Raw genomic sequence first — 20,299 nt, 5'->3', positions numbered from 1 at the left:
ATCCGAGCACGATACTTAGTGTTGTGATGCGGGTATTTTCGCACTGCGGTGTGCATGTTGGTGGCGATGTTGCGATGCCGTCACCGGTTGTGGTGGAGTAGGCGAGATGATTATGACACGAGTTCTCAAAAGTACATATCAATTATACATAGATTGTTGTTTTGTTTGATGTTGCTCCCTGTGAGTTTCAGTTTGTACAGATAGACAGTTGTTTTGTTTATTGATGTTTCTTGCAAGTTTCAGTTTGAGAATGAGTGTAGAGTATGATATAAAAGAGAGTTGTGTATGTTTTCGTTGTTGTCATGGTATAGTAATATTCTGTTGATGGGACATAGTGGTGAGAGGTTGTTACAGTAATTTTGATATTGTTTTAAGATGAGGCATCGATAGACATAGTCGTGGTAAGCTATTTGTGGAACATGTGTTGTACTGATCTGAAAGCTGCAGGTGATTCATAATCTTTTGTTGACACAATGAGTGTAGGGTGTTGGGAGTTAGTTTCATGTAAAGTTTTGTATGAGTTTTGCGGTAATGAAAGAAAAGAACTTGAGGATTTAGTGTGAGTGTACGTAACAAGTGTGGATCGTGAGTTATGCTTTTGGCGATAGGAGTTTTATATAGTTTATATAGAGAGGTATGTCGTGTAGCGGTAATGTGGATGAGTTGGAGTGTTGGTTATGATAAGGATTTTGTGGTATTTGTTAGATGAAGTGCAGAATGAATTGAGGTGTGAGAACTGTTTAAGTAAGAGAGCCTTAGAAATAGGAATGGTTATAGGTGTTGAGGTCTTAGGTGGTTATCCTTGACGTGTGGTGGTGATGAAGATAATGAAAAGATATAGCTAAGGATCTAGTATTAGTGAGTTACGAGGACGTAACATTTATCTTAAGAGGAGTAGGATGCGACAAAGAGAGTTTAATGGTTGTACAGGTTGTAGTAGATTTGGAAGTTTGAGTCTTGATGTAGAATAAAAGATTGATTTGTGTTGTGGTTGATTTTGTTGAAGGTCATGACCGTGCTTCTAGTGGTGTGATGTCTAGGAGTGCGAGAATACTTCGATAGTTTTGGCAGTTGGATGATGATGTTTAGGAGTGTGTGTAAACTTCGAGGACAAATTTCCTTTTAAGGGTGGTAGAATGTAACATTCCGTTTGATGTCTATGAGTGTCTTGATATTAGATTTGCTAGTGGATGATATATTACGGAGCTAGCAGCGTTTGTGGACGGTAGTTGGTAGTGTATGGAGTTAGTGTCGAAAGAGATATAATGTGGTTGATACGATATCGTGAGACATGTTGTGGAGGTAGGCATAGTTGGTGGAGTTGGTGTTAAGAGTTCATGTGTTATAGGGTGAGGTTTTGTTTTGAGTTTTTAGTTGCGTTGTTCTGTCTTAATCGAGTACGTAGGTTTGTTTTTATGTATGGGTTGAACTTCAGGGACGAAGTTCTTTTTAAGGAGGGAAGACTGTAATACTACAGTTTTATGAGTCTTTGGGTACTCTATCGAGTAGGGCTTACTCTGTCGAGTAAGTAGTTTTTGACGCAAATAAGTAGTCTGCCTGTAGGGTACTCGATCGAGTAAGTTGGGTACTCGATCGAGTAGGGGGCACTCGATCGATTAAGTTTGTTTGACGGGTTTGTTTTGACGGGGTTTGCTAATAACGCGAGATTAATATAAAAGGCTTCCGTCATTTTCTTTAATCACTTTTCACCTTTCTAAACCTTTCAAAAGAAAAAGAAGTTACGTAGTTCTCTCTCGTCGCATTGTTGGCAAATCCTAAGGGCTAGAGTCATCGGATCGTTGTGTTCTTTACGCCGTTGAGACCGTCGTATTGTGGGTAATGTCCTAGTACAATTTTTATGTTGATTCATTGATTTTAGTTGAAACCCTAATTGGGTAATTTGGGGGTTTTGGGAGTATTGTGTTTATTAGATGTTGATTGTATGATTGTATGTTTGATAGGAGGTGATTGTATTGAAGAACGATTTTGATTAGCTGCTAGACCGTCTGTGGTGGTTACATTCCAGGTAAGGTTTCCTTACTCAGTATTAGTTACATGATGTGTGTGGTGGTTGTGCTGTAGTTAGTGATTGTTGATTGATTCAGACGGTTGTGATTTCATATTGTTGATTGATTAAGACAGTTGTTGATGTTGTATTGTGGTTGCTGTTTATCTGTCTATGTTCTTCGGGGTGCGTCCCTGGCTGAGTGGAGTCACTTGCGGGAGTGGCTTCACGCCCTTGATTCGCCTTCTGTGGAACCCGCCACAGAAGGGATGTGAACATTAATGAACATGGGTTTATCGCTCGATGGAGATGAGCGAGGCTTAGGTGGGAACAACTGCGGTCCCCCACTGGCGGCGAGGAGTATCTGTTGCGATGGGTACTCTGGCAGGGCTATACACTTTAGTGTGTATTCAGTTACGAGGTGATTGGAGATGGAGACTTGGATTGTGTGTGAGCTGTTTGTATGATTGTTTCAGTGTGGCTTTGATTGTCTAATTAGTACTGACCCCGTTTAAATGTTTTAAAAACTGTGGTGATCTTTTCGGGGATGGTGAGCAGTTATTGAGCAGGTATGATATGACGCGTATGGGATAGCTGGGATGAGTCATCACGTGGCATTTAGAAGTCTTCCGCTGTGTCAGACGATGTTTTATAGCTTTGATAGTTTTATCACTAGACCGTCTTAGAACCTTGTATTTCAGTTTAACAGTTTTGGTGTTGAACATGTAATCACTTTAAACTATATTGTTATTTAAATTATGTTTCTTCATTGTCATTTGATTATCATTGCCTCGGGTAACCGAGATGGTGACGTTCTCATACCTTAAGTGGTCCTGGTAAGGCACTTGGAGTATGGGGGTGTCACACCCGCTCGAGCAGAGCTCAGGTCGGGCGTCCCCATGGCTTAAGAAAAAATCCCGATTCAAAATCCGCCCGTCCCAATTAGGAGCCGCCCGTCCCGGCCTGCTCTTATACCAAAAACACGGGACCTTTACTCTTCATTCTTCATTTCTATCTTTCTTCAAACATAAACACAACAAAATCCCTCACTATAAACATCAACCCCATCATCCAAAAACACTAATTTCTCAACCAAATTCATCCAAATCAATTGTGAACTTGCTAATAATAAAAACAAATCACTCCTTTGTCAACAAAAACACCTTCTAACATCAAAATATCCCCAAAATCAATCAAAATGTCTAGGGTTAGGGTTTGACCCGTGTGAGTCGGGATTTGAATTTCGAGTCGGTTTTTGGCTCGGTGTCGGTTTTGACTCTAAATAGGGTCATTTTAATGGAAATGACATGATAAAGACATTCATGGCATTATTTTTGACATTCGAGATTTGGGTTGACTCAGGTTGACTCGAGTTGCGGGTTTCTAAGTCGGTTTTGGGTCCGAAGGCGGTTTTAACTCTAAATAGAGTTATTTTAATGGAAATGACACGATGAAGACATTCATGGCATTATTTTTGACATTCGAGATTTGGGTTGAATCGGGTTGACTCAGGTTGACTCGAGTTGTCGGTTTTGAGTCGGAAGACGGTTTTAACTCTAAATAGCGTTATTTTAATGCAAATGAAGTTAGAAAACTTTTGAAATCATTTTTCATATCCGAGTAGTGCATTAAACCGTCTCATGTATAGCCAATCCACGCACGCATATCAAAAACACGTTATAGTCCGATCATCATCGGGTGGTTTTTGGAAGGTGCAGATACTGGGTATCTACAACAAGATCTTATGCATTCAAACTAAAAACAAGATTAGAGAAGAAATCGTCAATCTTATTTTGGGATTTCGGATCAAAGGGCACTAGCAAGTTCACCTCCTTACTAGTTCTTGACCTTTCCAAAGATGGAAGAATAAGATTCAAGTGGAGAATCTCTCCCAAGGAATTATACCCAAAGTAACACCCTTAATAGTTTTAATTAAGATGAGACTAGTATTAACTAAAACTAACTTAAAAATTGACACAAAATAATTTGTATTTTACTCTTGAATATTTCGGTCAAAGAGGGAGTATTTTTGTGAGGTTTTTATTTTTCTAAAATTCTTCAAAAAAGTAGAGAATAAAAATGATTTTTCTTACACTAGAAAACTTAGGTAGTAAAGATATGAATAATGGTTATTAAAAGTTGATGATGATGATGATCTGTTGATGTTCTCTAAGGGTAATGCTTCTTCTATCATGTGGTTATTAAAAGCTTTCTCCTCTTTCTCTAAAGCAAGTGGTCTCTGTTTGAACAAGGAGAAATTAGATATTTATTTTAATGGGGTGCAAGGGTCTCTTATGAATGATATAATGCAAGTTTCTGGATTTAGAAAAGGTGATCTTCCATTTAAATATTTGGGGGTCCCTATCTCATCTAAGAAACTCAGTAAGAATGAAGGCATGCAACTTACTGATAGAATAACTGCAAGAATCAGATCTTGGGGGGCTAAGCACCTTTCCTATGCTGGAAGGTTGGCTCTTGTCAATTCTGTTTTAACCTCCCTGCATTCATATTGGTCTAGCATGGTTCTCATTCCCAATGGCATTTTAAACAAAATTGATGCTTTATGTATGATGTGACCATTATTTGAGCATATTTAGTCCCCTAATTGAGCTTATTTTGTATACTATTATAACATTCTACGACCATTTTATCCGTCAAATGCTTTCTATTTCACTTTCCTAGTGCATTTCGTATGTTTTGTAGGAAAGAAGATAATAAGGCGGAAATTTCCGTCTTTCGTGCGTATTCGGAAGCTATTTGACGATGTTTGACGGACTAGTATAAAGAGGAAGTGGGAACTAAAGACCAATCCTACAAGAATAAAAAGAAAGTGAAGAGAAAGGATTCTGTCACAGAAGACGAGTGGCTTGCACACAAGACGCCCGTCCTGAAGTGACAACCCGTGCGTCCAAGAAACAAAGACCCCCGGATTCCTCCAAAGAATCCGAGCGGATTCCCATGAAGACGCCCGTGCCCAATCTCATGAATCCGAGCATCTTCCCTCCTGGACGGACGGACCGCGACATCTTCCACCGAGATGCTCATCCTTCCAAAAAGACTAGCGTTTCCATGCTCTAAACTCAAAAATGTAATTACTAATTTAGCCTTAGCTAACCTAATGAAGCTCTACTATAAATACCCCATTTGTAAATAATCAAAGGGAGCTTTTATGGTGTTTTAGATTAGGTTTAGCCTCCATATTAAGAATCCTTCTTAGATTAGAATAGGAGTAGATTAGCATAGACTACTCTTTAATCTTTCACAAATCTCACATTAATCTCTCCTTAATTATTGTTCAAGTTTGTTACTTTTGGGTAATTGAAGATTATTGGGTTATTCTTGGAGGATTGACAACCCTCCATCAATCAATCAAGTTTATTCTATTATTCTTTGCTTTATTATTTGGATCATCTCAAGTTTGGTATAATTCCTTTACTCTTTAAGCTTTATTGTTCATTTCTTCATTCTATTATCATGCTTATACTTGTTGTGATGATTGACACCATTAATGACATGTTTCCTATGATAATGAGTGAGTAGTCTTTTAGCTAGGATTAGTGGGTAATTAGGGGAAACCAACATGGGATTGATTCATGCTTAATCTAATACGTTTTCATAATCAAATTGCTTGCTTGTTGTGATGTCAACTTTATGCACATGTTATGTTTGATGAAATGCTAAGCCTATGAATCCTTGCATTTTTACTATCTCTTATCTACTCAACTTGACTTGTAAGATATAAACCAACTCGAGTCTTGTTAAACCATGCATAGAAGTTGAATAGGAGGAAAGTAAGTCGACTTGTAGGTGTTGTACAATCTAATCGATTCGGCTACGGGACCCAACTCTTCCTATGAACCGTAAGACATAAACCAACTCGGTTGCTCCACAACATTAATTGCTTGCAACTTTATAAACATGTTTGTATGATCAACACCATGAATCCCCTATGAACCCATGATATCCTAGCATTTTTAATCATTTGTCTACATCTTTCTTTTTATTGCTTGTTTTACGTTATTGCTTTTATTAGTCTAAAACACAACTACAAATCCCATCAATTGTGACACTAGCATAAATTGAGATAGATAGACTTATAACCCAAAGCACACCGTCCCATGGATCGACCTCGACTTAACCACTAACTAGTTGTTTGTTGAGAATATAAATGTGTCTGATTGGATGTGACCCGACGACATCATTGTCCATCAAAATGGCACCGTTGCCGGGGATGGTGCTATGTGATTAAGTTCTTACTTGTTTGTCTATTTTAATTTTGCTCTCACCTTGAGGAACTTGTTCCTCAAGGATTGTTCTTACCGTTTTTGTGTAGTTTCCATGCTTGTAGTTGCTTTCTTATCTTAGCTATGATAGCCCAAGACTTGGTACATGGAGTATGTGGTGGATTCTTTGAGTATGAGTATGGGTATGGGGAGTTTGAGGAGCAAGTCAACACAAACCTACCTTACTATTTGTACAATGAAAATCCTAACTACTACCCCAACTTTTCCCACCAAAACTACCACATCCAATATCAACAACGACCACCCACCCAAAACTCACTTTGCAACCAATTCCAAATGCCACAATACAACCATTTTCACACTTACCCACAACAAGAAGACGAACCCATTCAAAATGTGATTCTCCAAATGATGAGAGATCTACAAAACTTCTTCAAACAAATGCCACAGGAGACCCAAAACAGGGATAATGTTCTTCAAGGCATTGTTGCCCAAGGTGAGGAATTGGAGATTCAAATTGCCCAAATGAAAGAATCCCAAGCAATCACTCCCCACCGTTCTTTGGACATTGAGCATGAATGCGAATTTGAAGTAGTAACTTTTGACATGAAAAGTGAAGAATGGGAAGAGCCAATCTCCTTGAGCTCTTGTGACTATGAAAGTGTTGTGTTCGATGAGGAAGACATGAGGTTGAGTAAGCCAAATACTCTTAGCCTTTGTGAGTATGAGGGGTTGTCCTTTGAAGTGAATGTTGAGACATTGGAGAAAGAGTTAAATGAAGCCCCCATTTATGATTCATATGAAGATAGCAACAATGATGATGAGTTTAAGGGATGGACTCGTAATATCACCTTGCTTGAGGAGCCTATCCTTGAGACATTTGAGATACCCTATCATGATGAAGAACGTCCTTCCCCTATTCTTCATAAAGACCACTTGACACCTATCATGGAGCCAATGATCATTGAGGAAGATATGGTAGACCTTCTCCAAAAGGCCAAAGTATCATACATAAGCTACTTGGTGAAAAAGCTCAAAGAGAAGCTTGCTCGTGAAGCTACTTGTGGAGACTTGGCACCCACAATGACAACTTCTAAGGAACTCGATCATCAATGCCATAAAAATTCTCCTTCTACTATTGAAGGATTGACAAATTCAAATGCTATCATCATTACCGAAATTGAAGAAGAGGTTGGTGAGTGGAAGTCTACGGATGAAAATGAACCATACTTCGTGGGAAAGAATCATGGGCTTGTTTATTGAAAACATTGGGAAAGCTCTAATGCCGAGTACAAAGCAAAAGAAAAACATTTTACAAGCTTCCTTGGCCAAATTTCATGTTCAAATGGATCAACCCATACTTGTGTCTATTTGGAGCTTGTTCGCAAGCTTTTGATCTCTTGTTAAGAGCCTTGAACTCTATGGACAAGAATTTCTACAACTTGAACTAGTTTGGTGGAGTCCTATCTTAAACCACCATTTGTATGATATTTCTTGGACCCCTTACTTTGTATAAAATTGTACATTCTTGCATTTTCATTTGATTTCTTGCATGAGAGTAGTGAGAGAGAGAGTCATCTTATATTTTTATTGAGCAAATTTCAGAAAAAGATAAGGAGGAATAGCAAATTGGTGAAAGGGTATGATTGTGCAAGGAAAAGAAAGAAAAAGAAGAAAAGGAGCTGAAGGCGCCCGTCTCGAGGCCTGGACGCCCGTCCAGGATCCTCGTCACTTAACTGGCTGGCACTGTCTCAAAATTCGGGCGGATTCGGCACAAGACGCCCGTCCTAAAAGAAGACGCTCGTATTCTCCACGGGACCCCCGTCCTGAATGTCATCTGAAACAAGATTTTGAAACTGCCAAGAAATCCGAGCGGATTCTTGAAAATCCGCCCGTCCCGAGTGAGCCGCCCGTCTCAACGCATAAGACAACCGTCTTCTTCCTGCTCCCAAATTAGCTGAGGCCCTATCTTAAAATCCGCGCGAATTTGAAGGAAGACGCCCGTCTTCTACAAGCTAAAGCCGCCCGTCCCGCAGCAAAGACGTTCGGATTGGGCCCTCTTTCTCGAGCAATCCGGCCAGGTCCCACCCTTATCCGCTCGGATTCCCCATTCTTCTATAAAATCACCTCCTTTCTCCCTCATTTCTTCACCTTATCAAACCCTAAAACACTCATCTCCATCCTCAAAAACACTCCCCTCACACCAAAAGCCAACAAAACCCCCATTTCCTCAGCTTCAAGATGATGAACCTCAAGGGCAAGGCTAAGAAGTTGGTTGAATCCACCGGAAGGAAACGCAAGGGATCATCCTCCTCAACTCCGCGAGAGGTAGCGCTACCAAGGAACTTCCGTCCCATAATGAGAGGAGGAAATGAACAACTTGAGTACTTCCAAGAGGTGCTTTTTGAATCCGATGACCACCGCAAGAACTTTGTCAAATTGCTAGGTAAAAACTATGAATCCACTCAATTCATAGATACTAGGGTGTTGGAAACCCTTAGGATAAGGTACCCTACCGAGATGTTCTTTGATTGCCTAGGGATTGGAAAACTTTTCCATGCCCATGAGGAGACGTACCTTAGTCTCACACTTGAATTTTTGAGTAGCCTTCGCATTGTAACGAATACTCGAACAACTGTGGGCATGGAGTTTAGGTTGTGCAACCTAGACCATAATGTTTCCCTTGACCAATTTGCCTACATTTTAGGTCTTGAAGTGCCCACCAACTATACCGATAAACCCGATAATTTCGATGTGGACCATCTTTGGAGGGCTATTTCAGGGAGGAATTTTACCGGTTTAAAGCAATGCTATACCTTCGCCATCCAACATCCGGTGATTCGAATCACCGAGCGCTTTGTGTCCGGTACCATCAATGGGAGGTACAAACAAGATAGGTGTACTCTCATTGATTTAACTTTTCTTGAGTCCTATTTGAATGTTCGAGGGACGAGGCGCTATAACTTCAACACACCCCTTGAGATACTTACTAGGTTTCATGATTTTGGTCAAGGGACCACCCAACTCAAGACCTTCGTAATGGGAGGTCTAATTACTATTTTGGCCAACTACCTTTGCCCCGGGTTCAATGCCCGTGGGATCTATACTCCTCTTGAGGGGAGGACTTTGATTGATGAGCACACCGTCTTCAACCATCACCGGTGGTGTAACTACACTCAAGACGGGAGTGTAGAATGGTACACCAAAGGATGCACCTCAATCATCCTTGAGGGTTGGAAGATACCGGGCATTGACCCAAGATTGAGCCCATACTCGCCTCCACCAAGCTACCTCCTTGATATCCAAATTCTCGACAATCCCCCCCAAAGGGAAGAGCTGCCCCGCCAACAACAAGTACCTCGTGGGGTACCGGGAAGGCCTACTCGCCCACCTTCCTATGTGCCTATCCCACCATACCCTACTCCTTATAACGAATTCCGACCGGAAATCCCCAATACCTCGGGTATTAATGATTTGATGAAACTCATGAATAGAGTGGACCTCGGGGTACATGAAGGTAGGGTCGACAACTACTTGGCCCTTTATCCCCAATACTATAACATGGCTCAACAAGGGTATATTGACCCCAATGGTCCTAAGCCCTCTTGGGCACAACCACAACACTTGTTCCCTAATCAAGGGAACCAAGCTTGGGATCGCGACGGCGGAGAGCATTCTAACCAAGGTGGAGGGTACTCGGGTCAAGGAAGAGAGTTTGACCAATGAGGGTATTGGGGCCAAGCAAGAGGGTATGACCAAGCCGGGAGCTCTCACCAATATGGTTACCAAGATGAAGAGGATGACGAGTGAAAGAGGCCTACCTCACCACCTCCATTTGTATGATACTCCTCTCTCCCTCTCTCTTTTGTATATACATTGCATTTAGTGTAGTTTTCGCATGCATTTGTATCATATCTCATTTGCATTAGTTAGTTCATATAGTATAGTTGCATTGTAATATATTTCACATGACTCATGTAGATAGTTGCATATAGATTAGAATTCATGCATAGTCACTAATGGCCAAACCTATTCATTTCTACACTAGAAATAGTGTTTAAATCGGTTTGGGGAGGTTTGATCATAGGTGACCATAGTTTACTAGAAATCATGCATCATATAATATAGTTTAGATTGCATTCATTTGTTATATATGTCATATAGAATTGTATTTAGTTAGAGCATGCATTCATTCATATCATATAATTGCATTTGTACTTTATTTCAAAAAAAGTCAAAAATTCAAAAACGTGTATTCCCTTTTTATTCCTACTCCTACATGTACATTGAGGACAATGTCCAAAATAAAGTGGGGGATGGGAATTTATATTCCAAAATGCATAAAAATTGAAAAATATCGAAAAATCACAAAATATGTCTTTTAATTTCATAAAACAAAAATCCATAAAAATTTGAAAATTTGAAAAATCAAAAACATGTTCTTTAATTTAGTAGTGTAGAATTGTATATACTTGTGCTTTTGTTCTCTTCTCACATAGATACAACACTATATTTGAGGCATTAGCAAGGGAAAATGAAGACCGCTTGGTATGATCGTTCTAATCTCTATTTCCCTTCCATTTCTTTTTTCATTATATGAGGAGGATGGGCTTACATGTCAAGGAGGATGTGGTGTATTTTGTTATTGCGGTTTGTGTATCTATGTGTTGTTAGGAGTTGCATTTAGTTTATATGACATATTTGTTGGTAGAATCATATGCATTAGGATGTATATGTGATAGTTGCATCATGGCATGTATTTTGCATGTTAGAAAAATTTTGCGAAACCGTCTACTTGGGAAGCTTGACAAGTGTAATAGGCCCTAGTAGATGCTTTTTCTTCTGAAGACTTTGCTTTTTAGAATACTTGTAAACCACCCTAGGATGTGTCATGCTAGTATCCTTTGACCCATAGATTAAAGCCTGTCAAGAGTACCTTGTGGTGTGATAACTCCTTGGCTACCGTTTATTCCAAGGTGACCCTTGAGACCATGCATGCAACCATAATCCATGTTCTACCACATTTTTGTCATCAAAGGGAATGGGCACAAAAAGAAATCAATTTGAGTTCAATGAAATGAAAAGTGAAATAAAGTTTGCAAAAATGCATCAAATGAAAAGAGGAGCAAAAATAGAACTCCTATGCTTCAAATATAAGGCACCCTCACTACATATGGGGTGACTTTGAAAATGTTCAAAAATAAATGCAAAGAAAAGTTGAAAGTTGTCAAGTATTGAAATGCCAAAAATAAAAAAGAAATGGCAAGGAAGTGTTCTCAAATGTCAAATGCCACAAGAAATTGGGGGGAAAATGAAAACAAAAGCAAACTCCCAAAGTGAAACTCAAATATCTATTGATCCCTTTATCCATCGTATCCATTTTTGTGCATGGTAGAGAGGGGACGACCCTTCTTCTTGCTTAGGCAAGAGGGGGAATTCCGCGATCCTCCAGTGTTTCTAACACCATAGGGAGTCTATTCTTGACAAAAGCATTTAACGATTGAAGACAAAGGTACCCTAGCTTGACACAATTTGGAGGTGATTTATTGGTATCCTTCTAGGCTTAGTAGTTTGAAGAAATTGCATCTATGAAGGAGTGTGTACCCGTGAATTGCTTCCCTTATAGATAATTTCCGCCACTTAGATGAGGAAAGTGGCTATTCTTTTGTAGATGCATCAATTACTTGATTTTATGTGCTTTAATGCTTGGATGTGTCGCCATTTTGGCAAGACCCACCTTGCCTTGCAAGAAGGCATCCTACCTCATGGTTGTCTTGTTGTGAGTTGAAGGGGCGGAGTGAGACCCGCTAATTGTCTCATATCGGCCATATTATTAGGATAGTTTAAATAAAGGTCTAGTTCTTGTCACCTCTTTACTCGGGACGAGTAAGGGTTCGGTTTGGGGATATTTGATGTGACCATTATTTGAGCATATTTAGTCCCCTAATTGAGCCTATTTTGCATACTATTATAACATTCTACGACCATTTTATCCGTCAAATGCTTTCTATTTTGCTTTCCTAGTGCATTTCGTATGTTTTGTAGGAAAGAAGATAATAAGGCAGAAATTCCCGTCTCTCGTGCGTATTCGGAAGCTATTTGACGATGTTTGATGGACTAGTATAAAGAGGAAGCGGAAACTAAATACCAATCCTACAAGAATAAAAAGAAAGTAAATAGAAAGGATTCTGTCACAGAAGACGAGCGACTTGCACACAAGACGCCCGTCCTGAAGTGACAACCTGTGCGTCCAAGAAACAAAGACGCCCGGATTCCTCCAAAGAATCCGAGCGGATTCCCAAGAAGACGCCCGTGCCCAATCTCATGAATCCGAGCGTCTTCCCTTCTGGACGGACGGACCGCGACATCTTCCACCGAGATGCTCATCCTTCCAAAAAGACTAGCGTTTCCCTGCTCTAAACTCAAAGATGTAATTACTAATTTAGCCTTAGCTAACCTAATGAAGCTCTACTATAAATACCCCATTTGTAAATAATCAAAGGGAGCTTTTATGGAGTTTTAGATTAGGTTAAGCCTCCATATTAAGAATCCTTCTTAGATTATAATAGGAGTAGATTAGAATAGACTACTCTTTAATCTTTCACAAATCTCACATTAATCTCTCCTTAATTATTGTTCAAGTTTGTTACTTTTGGGTATTTGAAGATTATTGGGTTATTCTTGGAGGATTGACAACCCTCCATCAATCAATCAAGTTTCTTCTATTATTCTTTGCTTTATTATTTGGATCATCTCAAGTTTGGTATAATTCCTTTACTCTTTAAGCTTTATTGTTCATTTCTTCATTCTATTATCATGCTTATACTTGTTGTGATGATTGACACCATTAATGACATGTTTTCTATGATAATGAGTGAGTAGTCTTTTAGCTAGGATTAGTGGGTAATTAGGGGAAACCAACATGGGATTGATTCATGCTTAATCTAATACGTTTTCATAATCAAATTGCTTGCTTGTTGTGATGTCAACTTTATGCACATGTTATGTTTGATGAAATGCTAAGCCTATGAATCCTTGCATTTTTACCATCTCTTATCTACTCAACTTGACTTGTAAGATATAAACCAACTCGAGTCTTGTTAAACCATGCATATAAGTTGAATAGGAGGAAAGTAAGTTGACTTGTAGGTGTTGTACAATCTAATCGATTCGGCTCCGGGACCCAACTCTTCCTATGAACCGTAAGACATAAACCAACTCGTTTCCTCAACAACATTAATTGCTTGCAACTTTATAAACATGTTTGTATGATCAACACCATGAATCCCCTATGAACCCATGATATCCTAGCATTTTTAATCATTTGTCTACATCTTTCCTTTTATTGCTTGTTTTACTTTATTGCTTTTATTAGTCTAGAACACAACTACAAACCCCATCAATTGTGACACTAGCATAAATTGAGATAGATAGACTTAGAACCCAAAGCACACCGTCCCATGTATCGACCTCGACTTAACCACTAACTAGTTGTTTGTTGAGAATATAAATGTGTTTGTTTGGATGTGACCTGACGACATAATTGTCCATCAATGTAGAAATTATTTGTGGAGTGGCAAAGATTCTTATATGAGGGCTCCTAATTTGAGTTGGGATCACTGTTGTACTCCTAAAGAGGAAGGTGGATTGGGAATCAAAGCTTTAAAAATCTGGAACAAGGCTTTGGTGGGCAAATACATATGGTGGCTTGCTAATAAAAAGGACCATTTATGGGTTCGTTGGGTAAATCATGTTTATATGAAAGGAATCCATTGTTCCAGCTATAGTCCTCCTCTTGATTGTATCTGGACATGGAAGAAGATTGCTCATACAATGGTCACTTTCAAGCAAGCCTACCATAATGATCAATGGTTGGATACTGATAAAGCATACAGTGTTTTTGATGGCTACCACTGGTTAAGACAGAAGAGAAGTAAAGTGTCATGGAGACACGTTTGCTGGAATTCATTGAATGTCCCAAAATGGTCCTTCATATTCTGGGCAGCTCAGTTGCAGAGACTTCTTACTCGTGATAGGATGGCTCATATGGGTTTTGGACAGGAAACAGTGTGCTTCTTATGCAACTCTGATGATGAGAGTCATATGCATCTGTTCTACTCTTGTCAGTTTAGTACCAGGTGTGTGAATCTTCTGCAACATCCCCTTCTATGTTAGTGCAATGGAGTACCAGTGGCAGGACACGAAGTATGCTGCAAAGGAAGATTATCTGTTTGTGTCATGTTGGTCTTACTTATGCTATATGGGCTGCAAGAAACAAGGCTAGAGTTGAAAGTTTTGTATCTCATCCTCGTTTTATTGTTAGGAAAATTGTGGACGATGTAATTTCTAAATTCTGGGATAGAAAAACTAATGTCATATCTAGTAGAGATAAAGCATGGATTTTGAGCATTAAAGGCTAGAATTAGCTTGTACATGTTAGGGAAAACTCTAGATGATGTAATTATTTTTTTATATAATATACTTACCTTTACCAAAAAAAAACAAAAAGATATGAATAATAAAACAAAAGCCCTTTCTTTTCTATGCATAAAACCGGTTGGGGGAGGGAAGAGGGCCAATGCATGAGCTTCACATTCTACCCAAGGAAAATTAGGTATGCATGGTTATATATAGAGTATAATCATTGTGTTTCCCATTAAAATAAACAACACAATATAAACTCTAATACTCCCTCCAATTTTCGGCACAACCATAAAATGGAAGATCCATTTTATTTTGTCATTTGTCAATTTTGTCATGTGTGACATGTTACATGACATGTAACACTATAGTGTATTTTTAACATATTAAAAATCAACATATTAATAAAATATGTCACATACAAAATTCAATTAGTAATTCTTGATTACTTGTACCAAAAATGGGTCATATAATTATGAACTACAATAACTTGTATTTATAATAAATTATTCATTCTATTTTTAATTGTTTCATAAACAATAAATTAATCCAAGTAATAAAACAATTCGATTACTTAGACCGGATCTTATTTAATCAAATTAAAATAAGACACGTTATTTTACTCACAAAATCACTCGTCAATTTTAAGGAATTTAATCAACCCGTATCAGCATACGATTAATTAAATAATCAATTAAGAGCATTACTCTATAGGTATGACCTTAGGGAATCAACTGGTCACCACCGTCGTACGACAGTAATGTCAAACTCTAGTCAGCCAATCTTTACCGATATGTGTGGACCAGTTGACTGTAAAATATTACTTCCCACATGTATTCTTAAATATGAGATTTAAACATGTGATCATTATGATCGACAGTTGTGATCGCATTATCGTCGGAGGACACTTATTCCAACACCTTCATCCTACCTCGAATCACCTCAATCTGCGTGCGGGTTTCTTGTAACAGTTCAGGACCAAGGGTCGCAACTTCACTCGAATCGTTCCAACATATCGGACTACGACACTTTCTCCCATAAAGTGCCTCATAAGGAGCCATCCCGATGCTAGCATGATAGCTATTGTTGTAAGAGAACTCCACCAAAGGTAAACTCTTCTCCCAACCCACGTGAAATTCCGGTGTACAAGCCCTTAACATGTCTTCTAAAGTTTGAATTGTTCTTTCAGTTTGTCCATCTGTCGCTGCGTGGAATATCGTGCTAAACCTCAATTCACTACCAAGAGCTAACTGCAGCTTTTTCCAAAATTGCGAACAAAACCAAGGATCTCCATCGGAGATAATATCTTTCGGTACTCCATGTAACCGGATGATCTCGCGCTGATATGCATTGGCTAACTCTTGTAGGATCCATGACTCCTTTATGGGAACAAAATGAGCGCTTTTAGTTAACCTGTCCACAATTACCCAAATAGAATCCATTTCCCTGCTGTCTTAGGAAGTGCCATCACAAAATCCATAGATATAGATTCCCATTTCCAAGTCCGAATCTCCAGTGGTTTCAGCAGGCCACTGGGTCTCCTATGCTCAATTTTCACCTTTTGACATGTAATACATCGAGCCACGTAGTCAACTATCTATTTTCTCATGTTAGGCCACCAATACATTAGCTTCAAATCCTGGTACATTTTATCACCCCCCGGATGTACAGAATAAGGTGTCATATGCGCCTCCCGCATAATCTTCCTTTTAAATTCAGTATCGTTAGGTACACACCACCTTTCCTGAAACTTTAAAACGCCATCAGAGTCAATCTTAAATCCTGGAGATTTGCCTTGACTCAAATTCACCTAAAACCTCCTAAAATCACATCATCCTTTAGCTTATCTCTAATCTCCTGAAATAAATCAGGCTCAACCACCATAGATGACAAACGAGTATCCCCTGGGTGTACTACTTCTAAATTCATTCTCCGAAATTCTCTACACAACTCATTGGGTAGAACTATGATAGAATTAGCAGAATGCTCCACCTTCCGGCTTAAAGCATCAGCAACGACATTACCCTTGCCTTCATGGTAGTGAATCTCCAAGTCATAGTCACTTGCTAGCTCTAACCATCTTCTTTGTCTCGGGTTCAAGTCTTTCTGAGTAAAGATATATTTTAGGCTCTTGTGATCTCTAAACACTCGACTTGGTACTCTAATCAAATACTGACGCCAAATCTTAAGAGCATGAATTACCACTGCCAACTCTAGATCATGGGTTGGGTAATTAACTTCATGAACCCTCAATTGCCTTGAAGCATAAGCAATCACCTTACCCTGTTGCATGAGCACACACCCTAAACCTAGCTTAGAGGCGTCACTGTAAATCTTGAAATCAATGCCATCCTCGGGAAGGGTCAAAACTGGAGCCGTAGTTAATCACTCCTTAAGCTCCTCGTAAGCTTCCTCACAGGATTCAGTCCAAATGAACTTCGACTCCTTCTTTAGTAGCTGAGTCATTGGCCTAGCCAGCTTGGAGAAATCCTTTACAAACCTACGGTAGTAACCAGCCAAACCTAAAAAGCTTCTTACCTCATTTACATTAACTGGACTTTTCTAATCCATCACTGCTCGAATCTTAGCTGGATCCACCTTAACCCCTTCACCCGAAATTACGTGACCCAAGAAAGCCACTTCACTTAGCCAGAACTCGTACTTAGAGAACTTAGCGTACCACTTTTGTCTCTGAAGTGTCTCTAGAATAATCCTCAAGTGTGTCTCATGTCCCGTCTCATCCTTAGAGTAGACTAAGATGTCATCAATAAACACGACTACACATTTATCAAGGTATTCACTGAAGGTATGGTTCATCTGGTCCATGAATATAGCTGGGGCGTTGGTTAACCCAAACGACATCACATTGAATTCATAGTGGCCATATCTGGATCTAAAAGCAGTCTTAGGAATATCCTCTTTCCTAACTGGAATCTGATGATACCCCGATCTCAAGTCAATTTTAGAGAAGACACTCACACCCTTCAATTGGTCAAATAAATCCTCAATCCTCGGCAAAGGGTACCTATTCTTAATGGTTACCCGGTTTGGCTCGCGATAATCTATGCAAAGACGCAAGCTACCATCTTTCTTCTTTACGAATTACACTGGAGCACCCCATGGTGAAGCACTCGGTCTAATAAACCCTTTCTCGATCATTTCTTGAAGTTGCTTCTTTAACTATTGCATTTCTGTTGGGGCCATGCGGTACGGAGCCTTGGAAACGGACTTGTCCCCGGAATCAAATCAATTGTAAACTCTACATCCATTTCAGGTGGAATACTGGGAAGCTCATCAGGAAAAATATCAGCAAAGTCACGAACCACTCTGATTTCTTCCAACTTGGGAGTTGCTAACAAATCAGTGACACTACACAAGTACAGCTCATACCCCTTTCTCTTCATACTGGCCATCTTCATGGCTGACACCAACTTGATCCCTTGCTTCACTCGTACACCTTTATAAGTTATCCTAGCACCAGATGGGCTCTTCAAAAGAATTCTAGAATCCCGACATTGAAATCTTGCATCGTACATAGCTAGCTAGTCCATGCCCAAGATGACATCAAAGTCGGCAAGATGAAATTGAATTAAGTTGGCTCGAAGGATAGACCCCGCAATGGAGATGGGGACATCCCGGAATAGAGTAGAACAAGGAATGACTTCCCCCGTGGGTAAAGACATAACAGTATCCACGGTGGCACTTGAAGTGAGAATAGCCTTTTCGGCGAAGGAATAAGACACAAACGACATGGATGCACCCGTATAAAAAAAAAAAGAGCAGGAAGATCACAGATAAGAAATGTACCCGTATTAACATCTGGATTCGCCTCTGCCTCAACTCGACTCATAAAGAACAACCGTCCAACCTTAGGAGTTGTAGTGACTCCAGATGACGTAGTCATAGAGGAAGTGGTAGCTGGTTTCTATGGGCACTCAAAACTCCTATGACCCTGAGCATTGCATTTAAAGCAGGTATAAGGATTCCCCTTACAATCCTCTCCTTTATGAAATGGCTTCCGACACGTAAAACATATCATTTCCTTCTTTGGTTGTCCTAAGTCCCGGTTCACAGCAGGCCGGCTATCAGACTTTCCTTTCTTTTGTTGATTCTGGTAAGTGGGAGGTGGTACGTAAGGCCTCTTCCCAGACTGGTTCTTGTTACTCTCCTTTGTGAGATCTTCAACTGCACCACCAACTATTACAGCACGATCATAAGCGAATTGAAAAGTCTCAGCCGGTGCACCAGCAATATGAGTGCGGATAGTGGCAGTGAAACATCGCTCATAAAAAGTAACACGATCTTGTTCCGTCGGAATGATGTTCCCAACGAACAGAGCAAGTTAATTAAACTTTTCAGTGTATGCCTGCACCAACATGGACCCCTGAGTTAAATCCATAAACTCTCTCTGCTTTTTCATGCGAAGTTCTTGAGGGTAAACCTCAAATTAAGCATATTCTTGAATTGGATCCAACCAAATCCGTGCTGATTTATAGCAGTATCTCGAGCCACTGCCCACCATCTATCAGCATCCTCCTTCAGGTAATGAGCAGCAATATCCACCTTACGGCCTTCTGGAACTTCATGAATAATGAACAACTTTTCCCACTCCCAAAGCCAGTTTGCCAGTGCTACAGAATCAACCACCCCATGGAAGCTAGGAGGTCGAAGGCGATCAATACGTTCAATAAGAGTACACCTGCTTGTTCCCATCATTGTTGTTTCTATCATTCATCAATTTCATGAGGGCTTCTTGCATAAGCCTATTACTTTCTTCCTGAAGTCTGTTCCTCTCAATATCCAGGTTGTGGCCATTGTGATTATTGTTAACGTTAACCATCTATAGCACCAAGTGAATTAGTTATTAAGCGGGAGAAATACTATTTCCACCACTACACGTTACTACTCCGTTAAGATCGAACAAGAAGAATAATGTCCTTAATGGTTTCTAGCCATCTCTCATACAATTATTTTAATTTGTTTACATATTATTTGGGTTTCCGAGTAAGTGTTTACATAATTAGTTTTTCTATTTTTAGGAAAGGCCATACTAGGAAATTGATTTTCTTTACATTTTTTATTTTATATGTTTGCATGCATGCCAAATCGTCATAACATCTCATGCATTTTTATATCGAATCATCGACCTTGTCAATTATAATTATCGATAGATCAGTAATTTAGTTCACTTAAAAGAGATAGATGATAAGTTGACAAGATCTCTCACATTTTAATAAAATTGAGACTTAGCCTTACCAAATAGTAGGAACTCATGAATCCCAATTTCATTAGGGGTACAATACGGTATTTTACTATACCGGGGTGCTTTCTTTTTACGTTAGGTAATTGGAGTAATAAAAAATTATTACATTTCGAAATTTGGTTGATCTCAACGGGAAGTATTAGGGACCATTGTCTCAATAGGTTCGGACTAGAGATGAACTTAATGTAATTTCATCGACTGAGAGTTCTATGTGTAGAATCGGTTAAATGAGTTAACCTACCAAATTATATTAGTAAGGGTGTAGAGGGCCCATTGGCTCACAACCGATTTAATATGAATTTGGGTCTCGGAATCATTTATATAATTGGGTGGAGGTCATTATATAAATGTTAAAACTTGCTAAAA

The 20,299-nt window shown here is 39.4% G+C and overlaps 2 protein-coding genes across 2 annotated transcripts; one reads left to right on the top strand and one right to left on the bottom strand.

Annotated features, from left to right (window-relative positions):
- The first annotated feature begins 13,839 nt into the window (after positions 1 to 13,839).
- LOC141640949 (uncharacterized) lies at positions 13,840 to 14,669 on the top strand. The gene is made up of 2 exons (XM_074449628.1): positions 13,840 to 14,387; positions 14,573 to 14,669. Exons 1-2 carry the CDS (start codon positions 13,840 to 13,842, stop codon positions 14,667 to 14,669), a joined length of 645 nt encoding a protein of 214 aa, XP_074305729.1.
- A 2,563-nt stretch (positions 14,670 to 17,232) lies between these two features.
- On the bottom strand, positions 17,233 to 19,386 carry LOC141640948 (uncharacterized). The gene is made up of 4 exons (XM_074449627.1): positions 19,146 to 19,386; positions 18,743 to 18,972; positions 17,934 to 18,212; positions 17,233 to 17,604 (listed from the first exon to the last, which is right to left on the bottom strand). Exons 1-4 carry the CDS (start codon positions 19,384 to 19,386, stop codon positions 17,233 to 17,235), a joined length of 1,122 nt encoding a protein of 373 aa, XP_074305728.1.
- Positions 19,387 to 20,299: the final 913 nt, after the last annotated feature.

The sequence above is a fragment of the Silene latifolia genome, chromosome 2 (genome assembly GCF_048544455.1).
Source record: "Silene latifolia isolate original U9 population chromosome 2, ASM4854445v1, whole genome shotgun sequence".
Lineage (NCBI taxonomy): Eukaryota > Viridiplantae > Streptophyta > Magnoliopsida > Caryophyllales > Caryophyllaceae > Silene > Silene latifolia.
Note: the sequence above shows the minus strand (reverse complement) of the source record. Positions and strands in the feature narration are given on the sequence as shown.

Bases quoted from the DNA above. Each gene is read 5' to 3' on its own strand.
- LOC141640948 (XM_074449627.1), bottom strand. From the start codon at position 19,386: ATGATGGGAACAAGCAGGTGTACTCTTATTGAACGTATTGATCGCCTT. The intron at 18,213-18,742 runs GTGAACCGGGAC...GGCATGGACTAG, and splicing joins AGTCTGATAGCCGGCCTGCT to CTAGCTATGTACGATGCAAG. The intron at 17,605-17,933 runs GTAGAGTTTACA...GGGTATCATCAG, and splicing joins GTATTCCACCTGAAATGGAT to ATTCCAGTTAGGAAAGAGGA.
- LOC141640949 (XM_074449628.1), top strand. From the start codon at position 13,840: ATGAGGGCTCCTAATTTGAGTTGGGATCACTGTTGTACTCCTAAAGAG. The intron at 14,388-14,572 runs GTGTGTGAATCT...TTTTATTGTTAG, and splicing joins TCTTGTCAGTTTAGTACCAG to GAAAATTGTGGACGATGTAA.